Source organism: Episyrphus balteatus, chromosome 4 (genome assembly GCF_945859705.1).
Source record: "Episyrphus balteatus chromosome 4, idEpiBalt1.1, whole genome shotgun sequence".
Lineage (NCBI taxonomy): Eukaryota > Metazoa > Arthropoda > Insecta > Diptera > Syrphidae > Episyrphus > Episyrphus balteatus.
The window spans coordinates 82159575-82184031 of NC_079137.1; the positions used below are offsets into that span (position 1 = coordinate 82159575).

The 24457-nt window shown below is 29.8% G+C and overlaps 1 protein-coding gene across 1 annotated transcript; it reads right to left on the bottom strand.

Annotated features, from left to right (window-relative positions):
- Positions 1 to 247: 247 nt before the first annotated feature.
- LOC129919757 (protein phosphatase 1 regulatory subunit 3B) lies at positions 248 to 16493 on the bottom strand. Its single transcript, XM_056000783.1, has 7 exons — positions 15999 to 16493; positions 15779 to 15881; positions 15342 to 15569; positions 1701 to 1904; positions 1460 to 1634; positions 1035 to 1396; positions 248 to 971 (listed from the first exon to the last, which is right to left on the bottom strand). Exons 2-6 carry the CDS (start codon positions 15862 to 15864, stop codon positions 1094 to 1096), a joined length of 996 nt encoding a protein of 331 aa, XP_055856758.1. The 5' UTR covers positions 15865 to 15881; positions 15999 to 16493; the 3' UTR covers positions 248 to 971; positions 1035 to 1093.
- Positions 16494 to 24457: the final 7964 nt, after the last annotated feature.

Below are 24457 nucleotides of genomic sequence, written 5' to 3' on the forward strand. Positions count from 1 at the left end.
ATCGTATAGTTAAAAAAAAACAACCTCGCAGTTTTATACATCTAGTGTAGGTACATTAAAGTAAAATAAAAATTATAATAATAAAAATAGCTCCTTAATAATATACATATATCATCACTTAAAAAATAAAAAAAATAATAATTAAAAAAATAATAAGAAGGGTAGAAGTACATTTAAATTACAAACTATCATCAACTTCACATTATCATCTATTTACATAAAACACAAACATTTTATGTTTCTTATATTGTTTTTTTTTTTTTTTTAATCAATTTTGTTTGTTGTTTTTAGTACGAAATTCACCAGTATCTCAGTCTTTTGGTTTCAGTATTTTTTTCGTTATTTTTTTGTTTATTAATTTCATTTTTTTTTATAAATATATTTAATTTCAGATTTGTTTCTTTCTAGTTGAATTTTATATTATATTTTTGTTTCTAATTATCTCCGAATTAAATTTCATTCAAAATGATAAATACATACTCCCTGATTAAATTTAATAAAAAAAATTAATATTTTTAGCTGGTATAAACAAAAACAAAATATCCTCATTTGCATACGAACAATTCAAAAACACTCACAAATATTCCAAAGGATTATAAGAAAAAGAAATAAAATTGACATTTATAATAATCACGACTATGGCACAGTTGGAGACTATCGATTTTAAAAATCTTTAACTAGGACAGTTGGGTCAGAGTTAAAACTAAATGATAAAGGTACAAAATAAAAAGGATAGGTATATAAAACTTTTGAGTAGATAAAGTAGTAGTTATTTTTTTGTTTAAATAGTCATTTAAATGTTGTTTTTTTTTTTCAAGGTCTTATATAGATGCAGACCGTTGAAATGCTGCTTGAAGCTGCTAGCTGAGGCTTTGTAGAGGTGCGTATCGATCGTAAGCCCTCAGTTTAACCTTGTACTCTTTTTTATTTACACACAACCTTTATTTAGGATTCATTTCTGGTTTCATATTCTAAAAAGAAACAAAAATATTAATTTCAAATAAGAAATTCTTTTAAAGATTGCCAAAATTTACCATTAACTGAGTCTTGAATTTGCAAGAAGTTGGTTCCATGTTGTTTTGGATCGATACGATCAGTAATATGGACTGGGTTCTTGCGCATTGTATTTGCTTTCAGTTTTAGATAATGCATTCGAAAGCTTCGACATGCCCGAAACTTGATTACCATGTCGGTATGGCTCATATGGCGACAGGGCATGATAATAGAAAGGCGATCGCTTTGTGATGGTGTAGTTTTTGTTCTCGTTGTTATCCCAGTATTCCTTTCCGGCTGTTCGATAGCATATGCAGAATTCCAATCGCTTGGATGTTGGGGGTAGGGTTATTTTAAAGGAAAATGTATCAAAGATCACATAAGCTGCTGTTGGTCCATAAGTCTTTAAGATAAAAAAAAAATTATAAGAAATGAATAAGAAAATATCAATTTTGTTCTAACTTACCCTAGCATATGAACAAAACATATCTTGTTGGGTCTTCCAATCATCCCACGTAACGCGGACAATGACTTCCTTCTCGAAATTTGTATTTTTAACTTTTACAGTTCCCACAATTAGAGATTCATCGTCTTTAACAATTACATTCTCCAGACAAACATAATCTTTTTCGATTTTTTGTCTAAAATTAGATTTAAATTTTCCATTTAAATTAAAAATAAAACATTTTATTTGTAAAAACACCCACCTAAATGACAAATAGTCGGATGCAGGTTGTTTAAAATCCACAGCCCATTGATCAGCTGGATGTGGACTAACAAGACCTTGTGTGATTTGTTCTAAAAATTTCACACTCCAATATGGGGGTACATTTGAGGGTTCAGACATTACTCGTACCTCTGTTAATGATAGTCCCTCATCATCAGCAAATATCACTTTTTTGCGCAAACGACTGGAAATACAAATAAAATATTTAAAATATTAATAAAAATTGGAAATATTCCAAAAAAAAAAAAAGACAAAAAATGTTGTTTACATTAATATTTTTTTTTAAGATGCGCAAAAGAAAATAATATAAATCTTGACCTTATCCTAGATCTAGACTAAAAAAATGTTTGTATAATATAAGGATTTGCTGTCGTTAGGCCAATTAAGCGAATGTCACATAATATTAATGAGATTGTGAGTGCTTTTTTATATTTGATAAATTATTTGTTTGGTTCGAGAACATTTTTACGACCAAAAATTTAGATTGTTTTTATTATTTAAAAAGAGAAATTCCGCTGTCGAATAGAAATAATTTGTTTGGTTGCGCGTGCAAGCATTATTAAACGGAAGTGATACTAACAGTCCGATTCACCCCCACAGTCACAACTTGTGAGATTCACAAAAAGAATATAACCTTTGTTTAGATGGTTGTGAGTTGTGACCTGCTCTATAGGAAATCACAAAGTTGTGATTTTTGGAGGAGACACGGGCTATAAATGTACTCTTAATTCCAAACCATGTAGCAGCTTTTAAGACTTCACAACGACATCACCGTGGACTTAACACAATGAAAATCACTGTAGCAAGCTTAGTAGACATAGAAAAAGCACTTGACAGCGGTTGAATCAATCGATAAGAATGTATGTATCCTTGATATTTACCAAGTATCAAAATTTTCTTACAAATCATCTCTTTTTTTCCAGGTTTTAAGAAAAAAAAATCAGTATTTAAATACTTCAAGGCTGCAATACCACAAGGATCAAAGCTAAGACCTTTTCAATTCAAAATTTATATCGCTGACTGACAAGAAAATACGCTAGGCACAAGAATAGAGTTGTATGCAGCCAGTTCCATTACAGACATTTATCCTAAGATAGAAATTAACAGAATGCAAAAGTCATTAACATTTGAAATGAGGACTGAAATCAAACACCAGTTAGAACGAAGTCATAACCACACATCTTAAGATGGATGTTCATGTTGATGGAAAGACTTATAATTACCCATTTTCTACTTTCTTGAAACAAAAGAACTGATCTTGCAAGAACTAGGTAATTGAAGAACGTAAAACGATATCCAAACAGCAACTACAGGAGGAAATTCTAATCAATCAAGGTATTTACACGCTACATTAGAATAAGTAGAACAAAATTTGTATTAAATTAAAAAAAAAAAAATAAAACATTTACTAAAGACAGTAGAAATAAGTTAGGCCCCTTAGCTAGAATAAAAACAAATTTATATCATTATGCTTAAAGAAGAGGCAAATAGAAACTTAAAGGATATTAATTGGGCTTCACTCCAAAAATTTAATAATAAAGAAAAATATTGGTTTAGGGAATGGACAAAGTTCAAAAAGACTTCCTTATATTTTTTTGTTTCTTTACCAAAACCACCTTGGCTTCTTCCGTTTATTTTGGCATAGGTCAGAAAAAACTTGGGAAGCATTTGTCAATCTAATTCGATACCCATGTCGGAAGAAGTTTTTGATTTTAATGTCTTTTTTTAAACATAAAAAGACCAAATTTAAATTTCATTTCCTTTCCCGAAATAAGTAAAACGCAATTAACTTCTGCAATACATTTAATTATTTCTAATCTAATCTAGTATTAAAAAAAAAGAAATATAATCTCATTAGTGACAAAAATCTTTCACCTGTTTTACTGACAAGATGTTCTCTATTGCATTAAGTTAAGAATTTCTTCAAATTTCGTAATACCTTAAGTAAAGTTGAAAACCAAAACAAACACAAAAAAAAAGAGACACTCAGACAAAATTTTAAAAATACCAGACAAATACCAAATATATGCGCAATTTTCTTTTCTCTAACAAAATAGAAAAAAAAAAAAATACAAAGATACCAAAACATCCATCACAAGTTACACGACGAACTCATGTTTTTTTTCCTTTCGATTTGCAAAATCAAAATAGAGTCCCGCAACCGCACGGCATAAGGTATCGTCGTCAGAAAAGCAAACGATTCTATTTTTGGGTGTAAATAAATTGCCAGAGGTCATAGAAAAAGTTTGCATTTTGACTGTCTGTTTCGCTGCATTCTATTCTAAGAATATAAAAAAAAAGAATCTGCCGCCTGTGAAGTTGAATTCAAAGCAATACCCTACCCCTACACACTACATAGAATTTAGTTAGTTTATATATTTCATAATAAATAAAGATTGCGGGGGCACACGCAAGAGTTTATTTTTTTTTCTTTATTTTGGGTTTTGTTTGCTATTCTTACTATAAAAGCATTTACAATCTAATTTAATTTAAAATTTTGCCAATGAAAATGAAAAAGAATGAAACATCCGAGATCCGAATAGAAAAACAATTTAATAAAGCAAATTTTGTTGGAATAATAAAGAAAATTAAAGAATTTCTTTGCCGTCACCAGCAGAAACACAACATGAGACTTGTATTTGTAAGATATTAGCGTTTTCGTTTATCAAAAATAAGTATGAAATAAGATTTATGGGATTTAAAATGAATGAGAATGCATAGTTTTTGATGTTTCAAAGAAACAAATTGGTTAGTGTAATTAAGCACCAACAGCTGTAGGCTAGATATGTCTCATGTTTAGGTACAATCTAGGTTGGAAAGACTTAAATTTTCTTCTTGGGATTTGGAAATCAAAATACTAATTAAATCAAAAATCTTCTGTACTTCCCCGAAATTATTAAACGAGGAAAATACAGACCTAATTTTCGAAAGAGGGGAAATCCAATTTAGAATTTATATTCCCACTAACAAAATTGAATCCTTAAAATTGTATGCTTGATTTTAAAATATAGAGTTCTGAACTAACAAAATATAAATAAACCGTATTTTGTCCCCAACATTTTTGGCGATTAAGACAGGCAAACCTATGATAAAAAGTTTTGAAAACCATGTTTTTTTTGGCAGCGTATTACATTATGAAATGTCGCTAAGCTTTCAATGTCAACGAGACGAACTAAAAATAGCACCAAGTTCAAAACATTTTAATATTTTTATCAACAATTTTGAATGTCACATGAATTGAGATGTTCATAGTCGGAAGAAAAAATTGAATATCAATATAAATTTTATTGACTCATTCCCTCTCTCCTTTTTTTCACAATACGTACTGATCGCTTTGGTTTTGCGAAAAAGCAAAACTTAAAACTTGACTCAAAAATGCGCTTTTCGTTCTCTAACCGTAAAAAAATGTCAGCGGATATTTTTGTCAAAAAAACATGGAAGCGGCAATTAATTTTGAAAAAAAAAATTGTTGGTATCTTTGCTAATATTGACTTTTCGGTATTACCTAACCAATTCTCTATATTCTAAGGCTTGTGAGTTGTTTCGTGAATTCAATATGAAAACCAATCAAAATTCAAATTAAAAATCATTAAAAATTATAGGTCACATTTATAATAACATTTGTATTTGAGTCCAGCGATTAACAAATCTATTATTATTTATTATCTATTTCCGCGAAAATTGAGTAAAAAAAATCTTGATTGTATCCAAAAAAAAAAAAAAATTGGAAGAAATAATCCGTAGCTCGAAATACCTATAACATATTCAAAATTAACCTAAAGAATCCATGCCAATAATTCATGTTTATATTACATTAATCAGCTTTTATGTCAGATAAGATAAGTAGGTTTACGAACAAACTGAACATCATGAAATCAAAATATTTATTTTATCTCTTTTGAGTATACCTATTTTAACATTTTCAGTAGCTACATATATAATTCGGCTGGAACAAACAAAATAATGCTTCGAACTGGAATTTTTGAGCCCAAATGTGAATAAACAGGACACCACTGTAAACTATTCTCCCAAAAAATACAATATTTTGTCCCATACAGATGTCGAATTACAATTACAAGCATTTTGAATGGATTTTATGGAGTCTTTCATACTGTATTTGTAAGACGAGTTCCAATTTCGTTTTAAGGTCAGCTTAAATAAAGAAGCAATAATGTCCCATTCGTTTTGAATTTAACCTGAAGATATCCTCTGACGGAACTGCATCTATCATGAACTAAGTTTTCACTGTGGGGTCGTATTTTGTTTAACCAACGGGTTAACTGTAGAGCTTAATTTAAACCGTTTTTTAAGAATTTGATTATTAATATCTTAAAACTTCTCAAACAAGTTTAAAATTCTCTATTTACTAAAAAAAAAACCTAAAAGGAGTGATCAATTTGTCAACCATTCGCTTGATATAAAAACCTCAAAACTGCATTTTATTTTCTAAATAAATAGAATAGAGGAATAATCTATCTTAGCGCGATCATTAAAGGAGATTGGTAATTTTGGCCCTGAGACCAATAACGATGAGTCATATGTCATTGGGAAGGTATTTTTGCGTAGATCAATTGTTTATATGGCGCCAAGACTCAATTCGCTGTGGGGAAAAAGTTATAGCCATAAATGTAGAACATCGTAAAAATAGGTAATAGACGGAGAGACGACCGCCGAATTACTGAGATCATACGGATAAGGGATAAAATTGGTGTCAAATGAAAGATAAGTTGATAGAGAAAATTAAAAAAATAGGGTTACCGCTTTTAAAATGGTAACTTTTATGTGGCAACCCTATTTTAAAAGAAATAATGGTATATTACATATCTTTGTAGTATGATCAAATAAGAACATTTTTTAAATGCCAAACGAAAACTTAGATGGTGAAAAAATTAACAAAATAATATGAGAAATGTTGGCCTTCAAATATGGCAACTCTATTAACGTTAAAAAAAAAAAAAAAATCAAAAAATATTTTTTGAACAACAGATTACAATTTTGTATCCACTGAAAGGCTCAACTCTGTACCAATCTTTAGCTGACAAAAAGACGAGCAAGTACCTACTTGGCAACCTTACGCAAATGTTAAGAAACACAGAAAAACTATTACAAAAACTATGGAATTTGAAAGAGTTGAAGGTAAGAAGATAACATATGATATCACACATTTTGGCTGTAAAGTATTTCTTAGGATTTCCTTAAGGTTCCCAAGTACTTGATCGTCTTTTTGTCAGCTAAAGATTGATATAGAGTTGAGCCTTTTAGTGGATACAAAATTGTAATCTGTTGTTCAAAAAATATTTTTTGATTTGTTTTTTTTTTTTTTTGTTAACGTTAATAGCGTTGCCATATTTTTAGGCGGCCAACATTTCTTATATTATTTTGTTAATTTTTTCACTATCTAAGTTTTTGTTTGGCATTTAAAAAATGTTCTTATTTGATCATACTACAAAGATATTTAATATACCATTATTTCTTTTAAAATAGGGTTGCCACATAGAAGTTACCATTTTAAAAGCGGTAACCCTATTTTTTTCATTTTTCATTTGACACCAATTTTATCCCTTATCCGTATGATCTCAGTAATTCGGCGGTCGTCTCTCCGTCTATTACCTGTTTTTACTATGTTCTACATTTATGGCTATAACTTTTTCCTCACAGCGAATTGAGTCTTGGCGCCATATAAACAATTGATCTACGCAAAAATACCTTTCCAATGACATACGACTCATCGTTATTGGTCTCAGGGCCAGCTCCCATACAAAAATTACCATTGTCCTTTGTATATGGAGTTTTTCTGTGTAAATTCTTCCGTAGGACCCTAATCATTTATTTGTTCCTTTAGTAAACGTTTTACATTCCCAACAAGTTTGTACTCATAATTGGCACACCTATAAATTTAAAACGAAAAAGAAGAAATTTGTCATCAGAAATGTTGAAATTTTAAATTCATTGATAAATTTATTAAATGCTCAATTGCCTTCAAACATCAGGAATGCAAAATGAAAATTTTACACCTGTCGCAAGATTTTTCAGTTTATTCAATGAAAAAAATATGACTAAGTGTTGTCCTTGAAAAAGAAACTATACACATAACACACAAGTGTATTTTTAAAGAAATAATAATTGAAAAATTTAAGGTGCATTTGAGTTCAAAAACATTCAACATTGGCATCACCCCAAAAAGTAACTAACAAATAATCCCTCTAATGTTGGTTTATGTAACAAAAGTGTGTGTTAACGAAGGAATTAAAATAAAATGTTCTAAGAGAGAATCAATTTATTCTAAATGTAGGTACAACATTCGTACTTGACATCGAATTTCCTATCGACGCGAGCATTAAATTCATTAATTTAAAATATATTCACGTGATGGCCTAGTGATTCGGCGAGACAAGGCGACGCATTTACAAAAAATCAAAAAATGTTCAACTTGTAACAAGTTGGTTTTGGTTCTTCCGAATAGTTTGTTCTTTTTATTCAGAATAGTTTTCTAGCAATAAATTTTTACTTTTACAAAAACAAAAAATGAAATGAACAAAAATTTTCCATAGGTCACAATAATTTAATGACGCAATAAAAATAGGTGGTTTAATCTACGAGACGAAAAAAAAAAATAATTTGCTTATTTACAGAAGAGATAAGATAGAAATTCTTTTAGGTGATTTTATTTTTTTGTTTTATTTAGAAAAAAAAACAAACACCTTTCAATCCACAAGATCTCTAAACTTTGTATACTTCGAATTTCAAAGACGTATGTTGAGAGATATTCCTGCATCATGCATTAATGGAATGATTGAAACGAGGAAATGTCGTCCCCACGCTCGTCAATCTGCTGATGTAGGCCTACGCATACGCGTGTTTGCCGCTGCGGTCGACTAAAATAAATCGTATCAATACCCAAAATAACCCGAACCCCCTCCAAAAAAGCGACAGAAAAAAAAAAACCAAAACATTTTATTTAGTCCAATTCACTATCGGCAGGTCGGGTGGCGTCTGGCGGCTATACACACATACTTGTGTATATTTAGATTTAAATAATATTGGGGCGCACGTTTTCGTCGATTACCACCTACCATCAGGTATTCTATACACAGACATTTTGAGTGAGCGAGCATATGTAAATTTGTATGTTGTATGTAAATTATGCAAAAGACACTCTATCATTCGGTTCACCCAGTGAAACGTACCCCACCAGGTAAATCCTTGGAATTGGAATTCAAGACTGGTTCATATAGGATAGCTGCAACTTGCTGCACTTAAAACAAATGACTTGACAAGCCGCCTAAAGTCAACATACATATCTGCCATAACTGCCCACTGCGCGTCCGCTTGTTGAATGTTGCACTTCAAGCAGCTAAAAGCTACATTCATGGAAGATGATGTGATTGACCCATTCTTTATAGAAAGCAACGTGGTAATGGTGATAGTAGCACCAACCAAGCAAAAGAAGTGAAAAAAATAAAAGAAAAAGTAAGAAACCTCCTGATGTAAAACAATCACGCCGTAGCGGCGTTGTCGTTGGTTGGTCGCTTAAGATCATGATGGTCGGTCTTGGCGTCTTTATGACTGATAATAATCACGCAATAAATGCGTGATCATAAAATGTTCGATTTTCTGTATTTTTTTTTTTTTTGAATATACAATTCATTATTGTTGGTGTTATCTTTAAATGAAAAGAAAGATTGGTTTTAATATTTATTTTTATATAATCACAAAATAAATATTAATTTATTGCAATTACTGCATTTGTATGTATGGAATGTACACCGCGGTTGACCTCAAAGAATTATTAATCATCAAATAAACATAAAATCATACGTTTTTTATTCTAAATTTATATAAACAGCTGATTTTTTTTCTTTTTTTTTGTGAATTTTAATTATAAACATTTGTGTTTTGTTTTGTTTTTTTTTTTTTTTTTTCTTTAATTTTTATTTTTAGATAAGACAAGAATTTGTGTTGGAATCGGTTGGGTTTCGTGATATGATTATTATTCGTCATTATACAAAAATGCAAAAAACCTCCTAGAGTTTTTTTTTATTTCGGAAGAAAATTAGGTCACTTTCAAGTAGGATGACCTCAGGAGTATAGAGCAAACAAGATTTTTTGGAAAAGTGAGTCCTGGAATTATTTATGTATTTCATGTCGTTAACCTTCAAAATCTCTTACTATCATTTCAGTTACAATCTTATTTAACATTCGATTTAATCTTGTTACGAAAGTTTTAGTACTTTGACTTTGAAATGTAAGTACATTCAAAATCTTTTAACCAGAAGGTTATTTTGAAAAAAAGAAAAAAAAAAAAACAGAACCAGACTACCCTACATTTCTTATCGAAATTATAAATGAGAAATATTTTTCAAGTTGGTAAAATATGCAGTTGTTTTTTAATTAATAATCTCTATTTGGAACTGAATGAATTTATACATTTAGTGCTTTTGAAAAAAAAAAAAAAAAATTCCATTGAACAATTTTTGATAATATCCCAAAGACCTTAATTGGTATGAACGTATTCTATTCTCTAAGAGAAATTACCATATTTATGTCGTTAACGACTTTAGTCATCGAACTCAGCTGGAATGTTATCAATTGCATTCTAAAACTGAAACATTCTTTAACATTTAACTTGTTGATAAAAAATGATTCAAAATGTGTTATCTATCAAAAGAAATATCATAAAACAAAACATTAAATACCACCACTTTGTTTTTCTTATATTCTTAAACAAAACACACCCTTTATTTTGAAGTGCATTTTAAACATTCCATCTTCATAAAGAAAAGAATCATTAGGATGATATAGTTTTTCTTTAATATTTATTCATGTTGTATTTGAAGTGTTTCAACCCAATAGGAAATAAAATAGAGAAGTTATTTGATATCTTTACGAATAGCAACAGATGTTTTCACTTTGAAATACATACTTTTTCATGGTTTTATTTTTATATTACAATGATTTTTATTTTTACGCCTTTCAAAATGTACTAGGCAAACATTATCATTGAACTCGTAAATTAGAATATTGGCGTTTTCTCAATCTGTTTTTTTTTTTTTTTTTAAGAACATATCTTCAAATTCAAAATCTGTAGAAAAAAATCCAAGAAACAAAATCTGGAGTTGGTAAATTCTTCGTATCATGTTCGACAGTGCCGAAAAAACTGTCTCGTTGTAGGAGAAGGCAATTAAATATTTCTTAAGCAACGCTAACAATATGTGGTGGCAACACTAGAACGTTTTGTTTATTTCGGATAAAATATTTATTTTTCGTGGAATTTCTATACATTTTGAGTTCTTAGAAAAGCTGTTTTATAAAATAAAAGTCTGTTTTTTTTTTTGCCAATGTTTGTTTTTATTTGGCTTAGTCTGACGTACTTCTATTCTTCTATCAAATGTTTTAAGAAAAATAATCAAAATGTATGCCACTATTTTCATGATGATGTCAAAATCATTAACTTCAATTATAAACAAAAGGATTTGCTATATTTGATAAAAAAAAATCCACTGAATTGTGGTAAGTTTAAAGCAAACCTGGTTGTCTTTAAACAATATAACCTTTTTTTTATTTACTCAACAGGTGATAGACTTTAAAATAGATTTCTATTTGTTTTTCTTAATTTAACAAACTTGGAAGTCATGCTTAAATAGAGTGATCAGAAATCTTGAAGATGTATTTCATCTTTCTTTTCGGCTATAGTTTGTTTAATTCACGTGCAGCCAAAAATGGGTATTATTTGATTAGTCAACAAAAAAAGATGACAAGTATTGTCACTTAAAGTTATTATAGTTTGCAATAACTTGCCTATTTTTTATTTGTTTCAACAATTTAAGCTTGATATGTACATATATACCTACTAACATATGAACAAAACCAAGGTGTTCAATAGAGAAATTCATTTCTATTTTGAGAAGCTTTTGTAAGATTTAACACAAAGCAGCTATCAATTTCAAAATAAAAAAAAAAACTACGTTTTAATTCATTCTTAGTGCTTTGCCCCCTGTACAAAAATTGAATTGCACAAATAACCACTTGTTGTTCTTAGCACATCATTTTTGCTTTAGTAACGTTTTCACACCTCAACAACTAAAACAGATCAGGGGCTCGTCGATTACGTCGTCGTATACCAATGAGTCGTAAATTAAATTAAGAATAAACTTTCCGGCATAATTAATTAACAAGTCAAGATTGAGTAATATCTTTTCAAATTGAGTACACCACACCACAAATGTGTCAAAAAAAAAAAAGAAAACCGGCCGCAGATTTCTCTCTCAACACATATTTGTGGCCCATAGTTGGTGGACAAAGTAAGGAATTGTCTTTAAAGCGTCGCGTAAAAAGACGTGGCATTATTTCAAACCTTATAGGTACATAATATACAACAGTAGGGTACCAAAAAAAAAAAAAATGTATATTGTATTACATTTTGTGTAATTTGATTATATCGATTAACCACAAATGCATGAATATACATTGATTTTTTTATATATCTTTCTTCTAATTACAACATCAGATTATCTTTCTATTATATATGATTACGCATGAACTAGACTTGTGAGATTGACGACCGGAGCGACAATTGGCGCCTTGTCTTTTCATTTTAGTGAACAGATTTATTCACCTACCTAAACTACCTACATATATGAATCCTACATGGTTGTACGACGACGACCGATTGAAGGCGACGTCAAGCTGAGGTACTTTAAGGGTACCATACTTGAATAAACTTCAGTCTATAAGACGCTGAAAATGAAAGTTTTTTTTTAATTTTCTTGTGGTTTCAAGTGGCAGATATTAAGTACGTACTTATATGTCTGTCCGGAAGAAAATCTTTTCCATTTTGTGTAAGTTATATGCAGTTGATATACCTAACCAACGATACGCTTTTGATGATAAAGTTATTTAATTGAATAGTATAAAAATGTATTATTTTCAATATTATTTTTTTTATGAAACGGAAGAACTGCGACTTTTTTTGAAAAAAAGCCATTTGTATCAGGTTTAATGCACGAGCAGAGAAAAGAGGAATTCAGTAAATTATTTATTTAATTACCGATTTTGTGGTTGTTCATCTGTCTTGAACCTACTTATTTTTGTTTAAGAGTGTAGAACATTGTGTTAATTGCTAGTATTAACAAAAACATTTGTGTTAGTTGCGTTTTTATTTGTTAATTTTTAAACTTAACTGTTCTAGGCCCATTGTGAAAACAAAAGTTTATTTTCACAAATTTAAAAGAATCGTTTTTCTTTTTATCACTCGAAGATCTAAATATTCTCAGCTGCCAATCACCAATTGGAAAATTTCAAATGTCTTGATTTTTCTACTCACGTGTCATTAGTTATTTAATTAACAACAAAGCGACACACTAAATATAAAGGGTATGAATTTTTAGTATTTGATGCTTTGAGTGCAACATTGCGCTAGCGAAGATATTAGAGTTATATGTTTAATGCAAAGCCCTTTCATTTTCATCTAGCGACATGGTAAAAGTAAATAAAACATGCTATATCTGCTGTAAGTGCCAGCACCCAAAAAATAAGTAGTCAGTCACTCCAGCGTTTTTGAGACTTAAAAAATTAAAACCACTCGAATGAACACTGATGCTTAAATTTCCTTTCCTCATTAAAAATGAGCATTTTTTTTTTGGAAACTGCTGACTGACATCCCCTAGACTTCAGAGACCTAACCTGCACAAAAGAATGCATTATTCAATATCTAATTCATTAGCTCTCACAAAATGATCCATATAAATATTTGATGAATGACATTATGGGAAAAAATAAATCTTCTTTATTTAACACTTTCGAAAAGGCAGGTAGTTTTCATTGAATTTATATCTGAATATTTACCCTTTGGACAAAATATCAAATATTTTCCGTCATTTGGTTATTTTTTTCTTCCAGCATTGACATTTCAAATTATCAAAAAAATATTTGTTGGTGTGTACTTAAAAAAAACAACAACAAAACACAATTGAATCAGTGAACAGAGACACGTCGGGGTTTTGTTTGTTAGCAAATAGTTGTTCATACCATATTTATGTCTATGCTTTGTGTGCATAGACAAAAAGAAAATAATATTTATTTGTTTGAGATAAGATCGATTGAATCGGAAACCAAATGCACCAACATGACTATATTTTATTTATCTTCATAGTGCCTAAGCTCAAATATTGAAGTATCTAACGTTAAATTATTTTTTTTTGTAACTAGCGAAGAGATTGAAGTACCTACTACAAAGTACATGAGGCCAATTCGAGCCTTCTATCTTTCTTGATCAATTGAAACTGATTACTAAATTTTGTAGGCCCATTTGCTTATACGAAACTTAAATATGTATTTAATTTGATCATAAATTCTTATATGTCCTTAATTTGCGTTTCAGCAAACGGCTCTTAATGTCCATCGTATTAGAATCCATTGATATATATGATCTAACAAAACGAAAACATTTTATCTGATGGTCCAACTTTAAGATATGATAAAATCATCAATTTGAAAATTATGAATTATTCGCCAGAATTGTCTGAATCCAACCATTCAGTCAGCATCAAATTTGCAAGTGCCCACAATTAATCGAGTTTTGGTTTTCAAATTCTTTCTTAAACTTGACCTTGTCATAAAAGACAAAAAATGCATAACAAACTTTTCATCTTATTTAAAGAACCTTTAGTAACATAAATAAATGGGGTATACGGGTATACCTAAAAAATTGAATGAAAATAATATCTAACAAAAAAAAAACTAAACTTGCTAATCTGGTCTAATCACGCCATCATCATTTGGAGTGTGTGAGGTAAAATGATTTTTGCAGACGGATTTTTTTTGTATTTATCTCTTTTTTATAAATATTATGTATGTATGTAGGTATTCACGATCACGATCAAGGAAAATGATCAGCTGGCTAATATTATGAAATGAGCTACCAAAAGCACCACCAAATCCAGTTGAGTTTCATCAGCTGGTTTTCAACTTAAAATGTGCCGTTTGTCGATTACGTAGTTAGATTGAATGAACTTTGTATGAATTTTTCGGAACATTTTTATTTAAATGCTAAATATATTATTATTGAAGAGTTGAATGAAATAACAACAATTTGATGATGCTGAAGGCCCTAACTACAAAATTTTCGAATTCGATTTTTTTGCATATTTGAAGTTAGGAAATTGTTTCTGATTTATTCTCATCTAGATCTTTAAAGAAGTCAGAAAATTCCAATTATTTTGTTTATTTTTTTCATTTTTATATGCAAATTGCGGCATTGGATTTAGTGTTTCTCTCTATAACTCAGAAGTATGAAAAATGTAGTTAAGGCCTCTACGAGATTATGTACAGTAAAGCTTAAAAGAGGTCATTAGCGAAAAAGCTATTGTATTTTGTATATTTTTTTAAAACAACCTTCTAGATACTACGTTGCTCTTTTTCATTTAACAAAACTGTTTTGATACAAAAAAAAATATACATCTGACTTTGACTCTGACCCCCATTTAATCACATTACTGTTCCACCACACCAATATGGATGGTTTTTCTTTTTAAATCAATTAACACTCAATTTTCATTGACAGGCCTGCTGAAGGGTATTTTTTTTTTTGTTTTTTAATTAACTTTTTTTAAATAGTACATACCTCTCATTGGTATTTTTCGCACATGGGCTCTCCTTGGCATGATTATCTGTTTGTGAACGTCGAATACACGATTTAGGTGGCAACAGCATCTCTGGAGCTGATGCCATACGTTCAATTCCATTCTGTCGTCCTCGGTACACTTGTGAATTTGCATTGTTGGCAATGGCTCTAGACGCCAGTGTAAGTGCCTGCGGCCGACAAAATCTGCCTCGTTGATCATCAGGGAAACTGTGCATTCAAAAATAGAATTCAATGTATAATACCACATAGAGTGTAATTAATTACATTATCTCAATTTAAAAAAAAAGTAGAATTCTTAACGAATTAAATTTTAAAAAATCTCTTCTTCAAGATTATAATTTTGTATTTTATTAAGAAGAAGGATTGAATTTTTTTTTTATGATGGAAGGAGAGAGAGAAAATAATGTTTTACTTACGGTAAATGTTGGGTGCTCCTGAACTCAGACAGGAAACTGACTGGCGGACTATGACTAAATATAGGCGGACTATGAGAAATCATCATTGATTTAGTAATTGAAACTGTAATTAAAACAATAACAATCACAATAAAGTAAGAAAAAACTTTAAACAAACAATAAATTGTTTCTCTCCAAAAATATAACACTTTGTTCAAGAGAAGTGTTATACACAACGTACTTTTTTCTTAATTTGAGATGCTCTCCAATGTCTTTTCAATTCACACAAGTCTTGAGTCTTGTTTGAATAAATTTAACTATTTTTCATCTGTTACACTGTTGGGTTTGGGTATTATTGATTTTGATTTTTAAATATTTTTATTGTCCGAAGAAAGTAAGAATAAATTTCGGGAAGAATAAAATTATGAAAAAAAAAAGATTTTTTGTTGAGAAGAGAGTTTTATTTTCACGCGTCCGAACGGTTCAGTACGCCGAAGTAGACTGTTTCGCCGCCGAACATACAGGCCGAAACCGAATAAACGACGAATTTGATTAGATAAATATAACAACAGTGCCAGAGATTTTTTCTTATTTTGTTTTTGCTTTTCTGAGTTTTGTTTTATAATTTGTTTTTAAGTTTTTTATTTTATTTTATTTTCTTTTTGACACCCAACAACCAGCGAGCAAGACACGCGATCGCGATCGTGGTTTGATTCAAAGTGTACTCGAAAGTCTGAGCAGGAGCACCTTGGAGTGGTGTTCAGGTCTCCCTTGAGAAGTAAAATAAAATACAAAAAAAACTACTCATTACGTAGAATCACACTACTTCTGGTGTGAAGGCCGTAGTTGGAGACATTTTTGAACAGGGGATTAAGAGATTATGATTATTGTCATTTACCTACGTTTTATTTTATTTCATTTATTGTAGTTTTTATTCAGATAAAGTTGTAGTTAGCTAACCTAAAAGTAAAGGTCAATATTTGAGCAAAATTTTTGAAAGTTGATATTCAAAGTCAATTGTTTCAAGAATGAAAAATGTAAAAGTAGAGACAATTCGATTTAAGAATTGAATGTTTAATTACAATTAATGTAAATTTTTCATGATGGTTTAAAAAAATGATTAGTTTAGACGCAAAATACAATGATAGTTAAGGTGCAACCCTATGTAGTTCATCTATCTTCCGATGCTCCTATAGTCGCATGAGTAATATGCGGTGTCACTTCTATTTGTAATTATTCAATGGTAGAACTACACAAAATATTGATTTTAGACGGAGATTCCAAAATTAATCCCTCCAAGTCGTTAAGGATTTCATAAGCAGAGCATCTTTATAATCCATAAGGGCAATTAATTCAGTAATGGATTAACTTATAGTTAGTTAATCCTGGAAATGAATATGACTCCCGTTAACTGAACGTATATCGTTGAAACTAATTCGTTATCGTACAAATGCTACTACGTATTACGATAAGCCGTCTGTATGTAAGCAAATGCATTTGAGCCTCAAAAGAAATATCTTTTTTGGTTTAGTTTGCACCTACGACTATCATGTTTTACATAATCGATCTTTGTCGTTTGAAGGGTCCAGAGGAAAAACAGCACAAGTCCAAACTCATTCTGTGCGTCCATCTGGTACAGATGATTTTTATAGAATTCTGAAAGTTGTTTTTTTTTTTTTTTGTTTTTTTTTTTTTTTTTTTTTTTTTTTATATCTCCCTTAGAGAGTGTACCTCCTTTACAAATTTTTCAAGTTATAGGTTATTACTTGAAAACGGCTCTAACGATTTTGATTAAACTTTGCAGACGTAATATTCAAAGCAATTGCAATAAAACTGCATTTCTAAATTTTCTGGAAAAATATCAAATAACAATGCCTAAATGTCGGCTCTTCCCCAACATCAACAATATTTCTTTAAAATTTATATAGAGGCAGCTCTTAAAATCTATGAGTAAACTAAGATAAAAGTGTTTGTAACTGCAAGAGCAAGTACGTACGACCCAATCGTGCTTTTTATTTTAACATGCTTCAATTTGTTTTCTAAAATTGAGTTTGCCATCTGATAGCGCTCAGTAAATACTAAGGACCCATCATTTATTTCAGTATCGTTTGCTTGCTGCTCGTCCCGTATTACGTAGTAGACCCCCAGAGTTAACTCATGAAAACTGGTGAGTTAACTAGGGGTCGACTTCAAACCAAAATACAGTAACGTTTTTAAGACAGAAACAAGAGAGAATCTTTTCGTAATATTTTTTTTTTAAATTAATTAAAAATAATTTATTGACTACTGATGTTAAACCCCCGACATGCCCCTCTTTGACTACGGCCTTGTTTCTACTAGGAATTATGAGTGGTTTTTTTTTCTCCTCCTTATGTGTAGTGAATTCGATTATGATTACTTGAGCTGTATGTGTGTTTTTCGTATAAAACACACAACTTAGGTTAGCATAGAGCATGTCTCTTATAAAATCTACCTGCAAGTTGCAAGTCAAGAGTAGGTACATACTAGGTATATTTTTATACTAAAGCGGCTTAACTATTTCGATTTCGTTATCGATGTGCGTTATCAATGCAATAACCCAGTTTATTTTTATACTAGGCATATGCTTGTTTAAATGTTTAAAGTAATAAAAATAGAATGTCAACTTTTAGTTTAATTATGAGTGAGTCATTAATAGTTAGTTGGGAAGTAAATAGTAAAATGGAAAAATTGATTCTATATAATTTTGTAGGTATAGATAATAAACAACACCCATGTGTGAACAATTTGGGAAAATAACATGAGATTGATTATTATTTAAGTTATAAATTTCTTCATATATGTGAATTAGAGGTGGGTACTGGGTAGGTAGGTAGCAATAGCAACAACGTTTATGGAAATCAATTTTTTCCCAGTAAAAGTCGATTTGTCTACCTAAAGTTGAAACATAATGCATATCTGTCTCGACAATATTTTATGATGGTATATGTAAAAGTACATATATGAGGTGTTATATTTATGAAGTGGGTACATATCATATTTAAAAAAAAAAGATTACAATGGGTAATCAGAAACTAATTGAGTCTAATCGGCTCAAAAGCAGACAGCGTTTTTGATTACGAATGGTTTTATATTGTATATAGGTCTGCCATGGTCTAGATTTTTTGTATGACCCTTAATATTTTTATGGGTTTTATCAATTCTTATCATGCATTCAATGCTGGATAAGTGAAATGTCCAACCAACTTGAAAAAAATTGTTAAACAAATATAGAAGAGCTAAAATGCATCGATTCCAGGTCATTTTCTAATTCTGTAGAGATGTTTATTCTATTGATAGGGAAAGCTCTCTTAACTTGGATTTTAAAAGTATATAATGATGTCAGAATATGAATCGAAGTTCTGAAATATCTTTGTTTTTAATATATTTCTGATTGATCGTCTTGGGAATGATGGAAATTTATCGTTTTTTGTTTTGATAACAATAACGAAGAAAAAAATAACAAAAATAATAAAAAATTATTAAAATTATTTTTATTTTAAGTGGAGCGATTGAATATAATTCAATTTATAAGTTCAAGTGACCTCAACTCCAAAAATTTATAAAGCGTTTCGCCCAGGTACGACAGTGGGCTCATCAGTTAGATCTGTCGTACCCTTACTAAGCCGCCTTATTTTGGTCGATGTTTACCGACACTATATAAAACTCACATCATCAAAACCAAACTAACCATTAAAACCACACAAAATTTTGTAGTTAATTAAAAAAAAATTTGTTTTTAATAATCCAGTACCACCGGATATGCATTAAATTGGCATTAAATAATATAATAAAAAAAAAAACAACTAAAAAAGAGAAAAATCATAGCGAAAATCTATTTTGATTTTGAAATGTAGCCAGCTACACAACATTTTATGGGATAACAGACACACGTTGCAAATTTTTGACGTGATTTATTTTTGAAGAACAAAAAAAGATAAAAAAAAAACAAAATACCAACCAAAAAAATATTTTTCCTTCATGCGTTTACTCACCAGTCAATTTTTGGGTAGACGCGTGGCTATATTTTGTCAAGTTTGTATTTTCTAAAAAGATCATACAATGTAAGATATCGTTTTTTGCTTATTACTCATATTTCAGATATAACAATAAGTATCTGGCTAAATAGTTCAATAATTATAATATCGTTAAAGTGAATTCACAATTTCAAATTACATAGCTTGTATTTCGAAGTAACAGTTTTTAAGATATTTCTTCACGTGTCTTTAAATTCAAAATATGTTTTGAGAATAAGAGGAGCTTGTTTATTTTTATTTTACGTGGCATGTTTATATCGGTGGAAAAAGTGTATTATCATTTGAACAGAAGAGAAATCGTCGCTGTTTTAGAAAACTGGCATAACTTAAAAATCTTAATTTTTCAGAAAAGCTGTTTTAAATTTTCAAGTTTGTCAATTTTTCATACTATTTTCATAAGTTGAAGAAAAAGGATTAGATGTGTGATAGGATGCAAATCCTTAAAATTTATACTGTTCTACAAAAATTAAGAATGTATTGTTTCCAGTATAGCCGTAGCCGTGTTTTATTGGTACTCATTATTTTACTGAGTAAACATTTATGGCTTTAAACAACAACAAACGATACTTTTATTTATTACACTGGTTTACAAGGGTTTTGTTGCCGAAAAAAAAATATACTTTTTTGAAGGTTTTCGGTGTGCTGAACTCGAATCCGAAGTCAAAAACAACTTATCAGCTCCCGTTTTTGAAATATTACCGTTAGAAAATGCAAAAAAACGTTTTTTTGAGTTCTACGGATATTATTCTTTTGTATTAGGAAAATTGTTTGAGCATATATAGTAACGGTTTCTATAAGAACTGTTTTCCATCTTTCGATACCTGTTTAAATCTTTTCAATATCTTTTGTATTGCCCGAGATATCTTAAACTGAAGTCAGTGGGTTTGGCTTCATATATCATAAAGAAGATAATGACGTTATAAAATTTATAAAAATACCAAACAACTGAGGATATCTCGGGCAGTAAAAAAGATATCGGAAAGATTTAAACAGATTTAAAAAGGTGGTAAATAGTTCTTATAAAAACCGTTACTAAATATGCTCAAACAATTTTCCATGTATAAAAGAATAAGGTCCGAAATGCTGCATTTTCTAACGGTAATATTTCAAAAACGGGAGCTGATTAATTTTTTTTGACTTCGGATTCGAATTCAGCTTACCGAAAACCTTCAGAAAAGTATATTTTTGTTTCGGCAACAAAAAAAAAGTTTAATTTTGTTAACCAGTGTTATTAAAAATAAATTATTGTTGAAGGGTAAAAACCACTGCGACCAAAAAAGCCAAAGGAATACAAGATTTTAATCTTTTCCACTTCTTTCGATTATAAACTCTAAATTGGTCAATAAATCATCTTTAAAAAATGCACAAGTTTAGAAAAAAATTTCTCTGTAAAACAACAAATAAAAAACTTTTGATTATCCTTAGCAACCATTTGTTGTTGTTTCCGTGAAAAATTTTACTGAGCTAAGTACTAAGTTCCCAAAAAACGCGGCGTATATTGGCATCAATAACTCAAAAACCAGGATTTTTTGAGTTATGCCAGTTTTCTAAAACAGCGACGAAATGTGAAATGATCGATGCTGTCCTTAAATATTGTGGTACATCCCACTGTCCACTTTTACAAAATATGGAATAGAAATAAATCCCTTGGCAATATTCATTTTCCACGTTCATTTGTCAAGTTCAAGTAAATTAAACATTTTCTTAGTTATAAAATCATTATAACTACAAAGTTACCCTACGAGTATTTGAAAAAAAAAAAAATCACAAAAAACGATTGTCATAGAAAATCTTTTCCAATTTCCCTATTTAATAATACCCCAACCCCGCATAGTTTTACTAGAAAACTTGCTTGCTTGGGAATGGAATGGGATGTATCACATTCATCTGATATTTTTTTTTCCTCGATTGAAGAGAAGAATGATTGTACAGATAGAACTATGCGTAGGCTTATACAAGTGGGATACAGCGGCATTAAGCTGTTTGGGAATATTCATTGAAGAGCCGGTTTCCCTACTAACGCACATTCATTTCGAGTGAAATGATAATAATGCATTGAGTAGCTGCTTCGATTTGATTATATACGAAGTAAAACGGGTGACCAGACCAAAGGCATAGTGAAATGCAATAGTTAGTACCCATATTTGAGTGGATTTTGTTCATATTTGATTTTTTCTTTTAAAGAATCTCAATCAATTCAAGTGGCACTTTTGAATTTATATATTTGGTCTGCTATGTATCTAGAGGTTGTTGCTGTGAGAAAAAGACAGTCTTTTTCTTGTGTATCTTAAATTTACTTTTTTATCAGAAATATTAAATCATTGTCTTAAACAAATAAGTATGTATTATGTATGGTGACTATTGGACACAGTCACATAAATGAGGCTTCCATAATATTTCCAAGATTTGCTTTCTCATTAATTTCTTCAGTCTTAAGTGTCTTGGCTTAAAAATGGTTTTTTTTTTTTAATGTAGAAAAAGTTTATATTGCATGCAAACACACCTTAATATTTATGTTCGTATATTCGGAAAATGGATGATATGTATGTACTTCATATTATTTCAATAAATTTTATGTAAAAATTTGCTATAAAATTGGAAATTTTATGGTTATCGTTAATGGTATACATACACATGGGGTAACCCCCCAATGAGAACACTTTTTTATATTTTGTTTAATTTAAATTTGTATTACTTTTATTGAGTCGAAAGATGAGACAACTTTTCACAGAAATCGTTTGATTTTCCATACCGCCATTTTTATTGGTTTCTATTAAAAAGAAAGTTCAATTTATTGGTTTGAACTCGCACAAAAACTAATACAATTTGAAAACAAAACGACTTTATTGTTTTGTATGTGTTTGAATTTTAATTATCGGTCTTAAAAACCTAAAGGGTCAATTCAACTGAAAATGCGGCATTACTTCTTAACCCTTTATAATACCATGTGACATTTCTGTTCCAAAGGATTCAATAAAAAAACATACGAAGCTTTTATCGAAATACTACAAAATATTTCACAAAAATTGCGTTACAAGTATTTTATCGACAATTTTTTTTTGTGAAAGTTTGGTTTTCCTGAAAATGTATACCAATGCCTTCAAAAATAAGAAATTTAGAAAATATATTTTTTCTCTCTTAACTTAAAAAGTTTTCTTTCTGGACTTTTGGAAAGTACGTATAAGTAAATATTTAACTGTTCGTTTTTTGAATTTACGCATTTTTGTACTTGACATTTTGATTTCTAAATGTCGAAATAAATAACTAAAAAATGTATATTGATTTTTTTTTAAATACTTGTTTTATAATTATTCAAGCATGCATGTTATTAATTTTAAAATATAGGTTCTTGAAATACAAAGGGTTAAAAGTTGGTACCAAAAGGAACGAAAAAGTTTGTGATCTTTTTTATCAAAGCTTATTTATTTTACTAAAGAGTATTAAGTTCATAATTTCATTTCAACAATGCATATGATTATGAAAAAAATGCAATCAATAGCTATGTGTATCTCGGTTGAAATTCGTTTAAATAAAATTTAAACTAAAGGCTTAATTTTATTATCATAAACTTGATTACTATGAATATCTGACTTATTCATGTCACTTTCAGAATAAACGACTCAAAAATTTGTTTGATTGATTAATGGGCTATAAATAGCTTTTAAACTTTGCATTGGCAACAATTACTTTGCTGCAAAGTCAATTGTTGTAATCAAACATGAAGCATTTAAAAATTTTTAAATCAGTGATTAATAACCGTACTTCTATCACAATATCACACAGTACGCTGACACTGTAATTGAAAAAAAAAAAAAAAAATCAGTAAACTACTGAAGAAAGACACACATGTAATTTTACTGGTCCTTTTTTTTTGTTTGATTTCAGAAGGATAAAATGACTTATGAATGTCTTGGATTTTCCGTTTAAATTCTTAACACAAGGAAAGTTAATAAGCTATTGATTTCTTTAAGCAAATAGTTTAATAGTTTTCGGTTTTCTTATTGATTCTTGTAGGCAGTACAAAAAAAGAAAAAAGGACTTGCACGATTCATGATAGAAAAGAAAATACGTGCTTTGACGCTTAAAATTTAATTTAAAAACTACCTACTTGAAACTGTACCCATATTAAAAAAAAAAAAAACATTTCTTTGTGTGTACCTACAGGGTGTCCTTCTAAACGATCAGTTGGCTCATTTAAACATTTCGTGTAAAGCAGTGTTTCCCAACCTTTTTTGTGGTATGTACCACCATAAACTTCCCAAATATATCATGCCCCTCTGAAATTGAACACCAAAAATTTTGAAAATCGAAAAACAAAATTAAATTTACAAGGAAGGAAATAAGTAAACTTATTGCGTTTACTTTGGCAGACAACAAAAAAAAAATGATTAATTTTTTACGACAAGTGTCTTTAGTTTTTTAATGAGAAAAAATGGGAGACGGACAGAATCCCGAAATCCAAAATCCAGAAAGACCAAAATCTAGAAAACCCTAAATCCCGAAAACGCCAAATCCCAAAAACCCAAAATCCCGAAAACCCAAGATCCCCAAAACCCAAAATCCCGAAAACCCAGAATCCCGAAAACCCAAAATCCCGAAAAACCAAAATCCCGAAAACCCAAAATCCAGAAAAGCCAAAATCCCG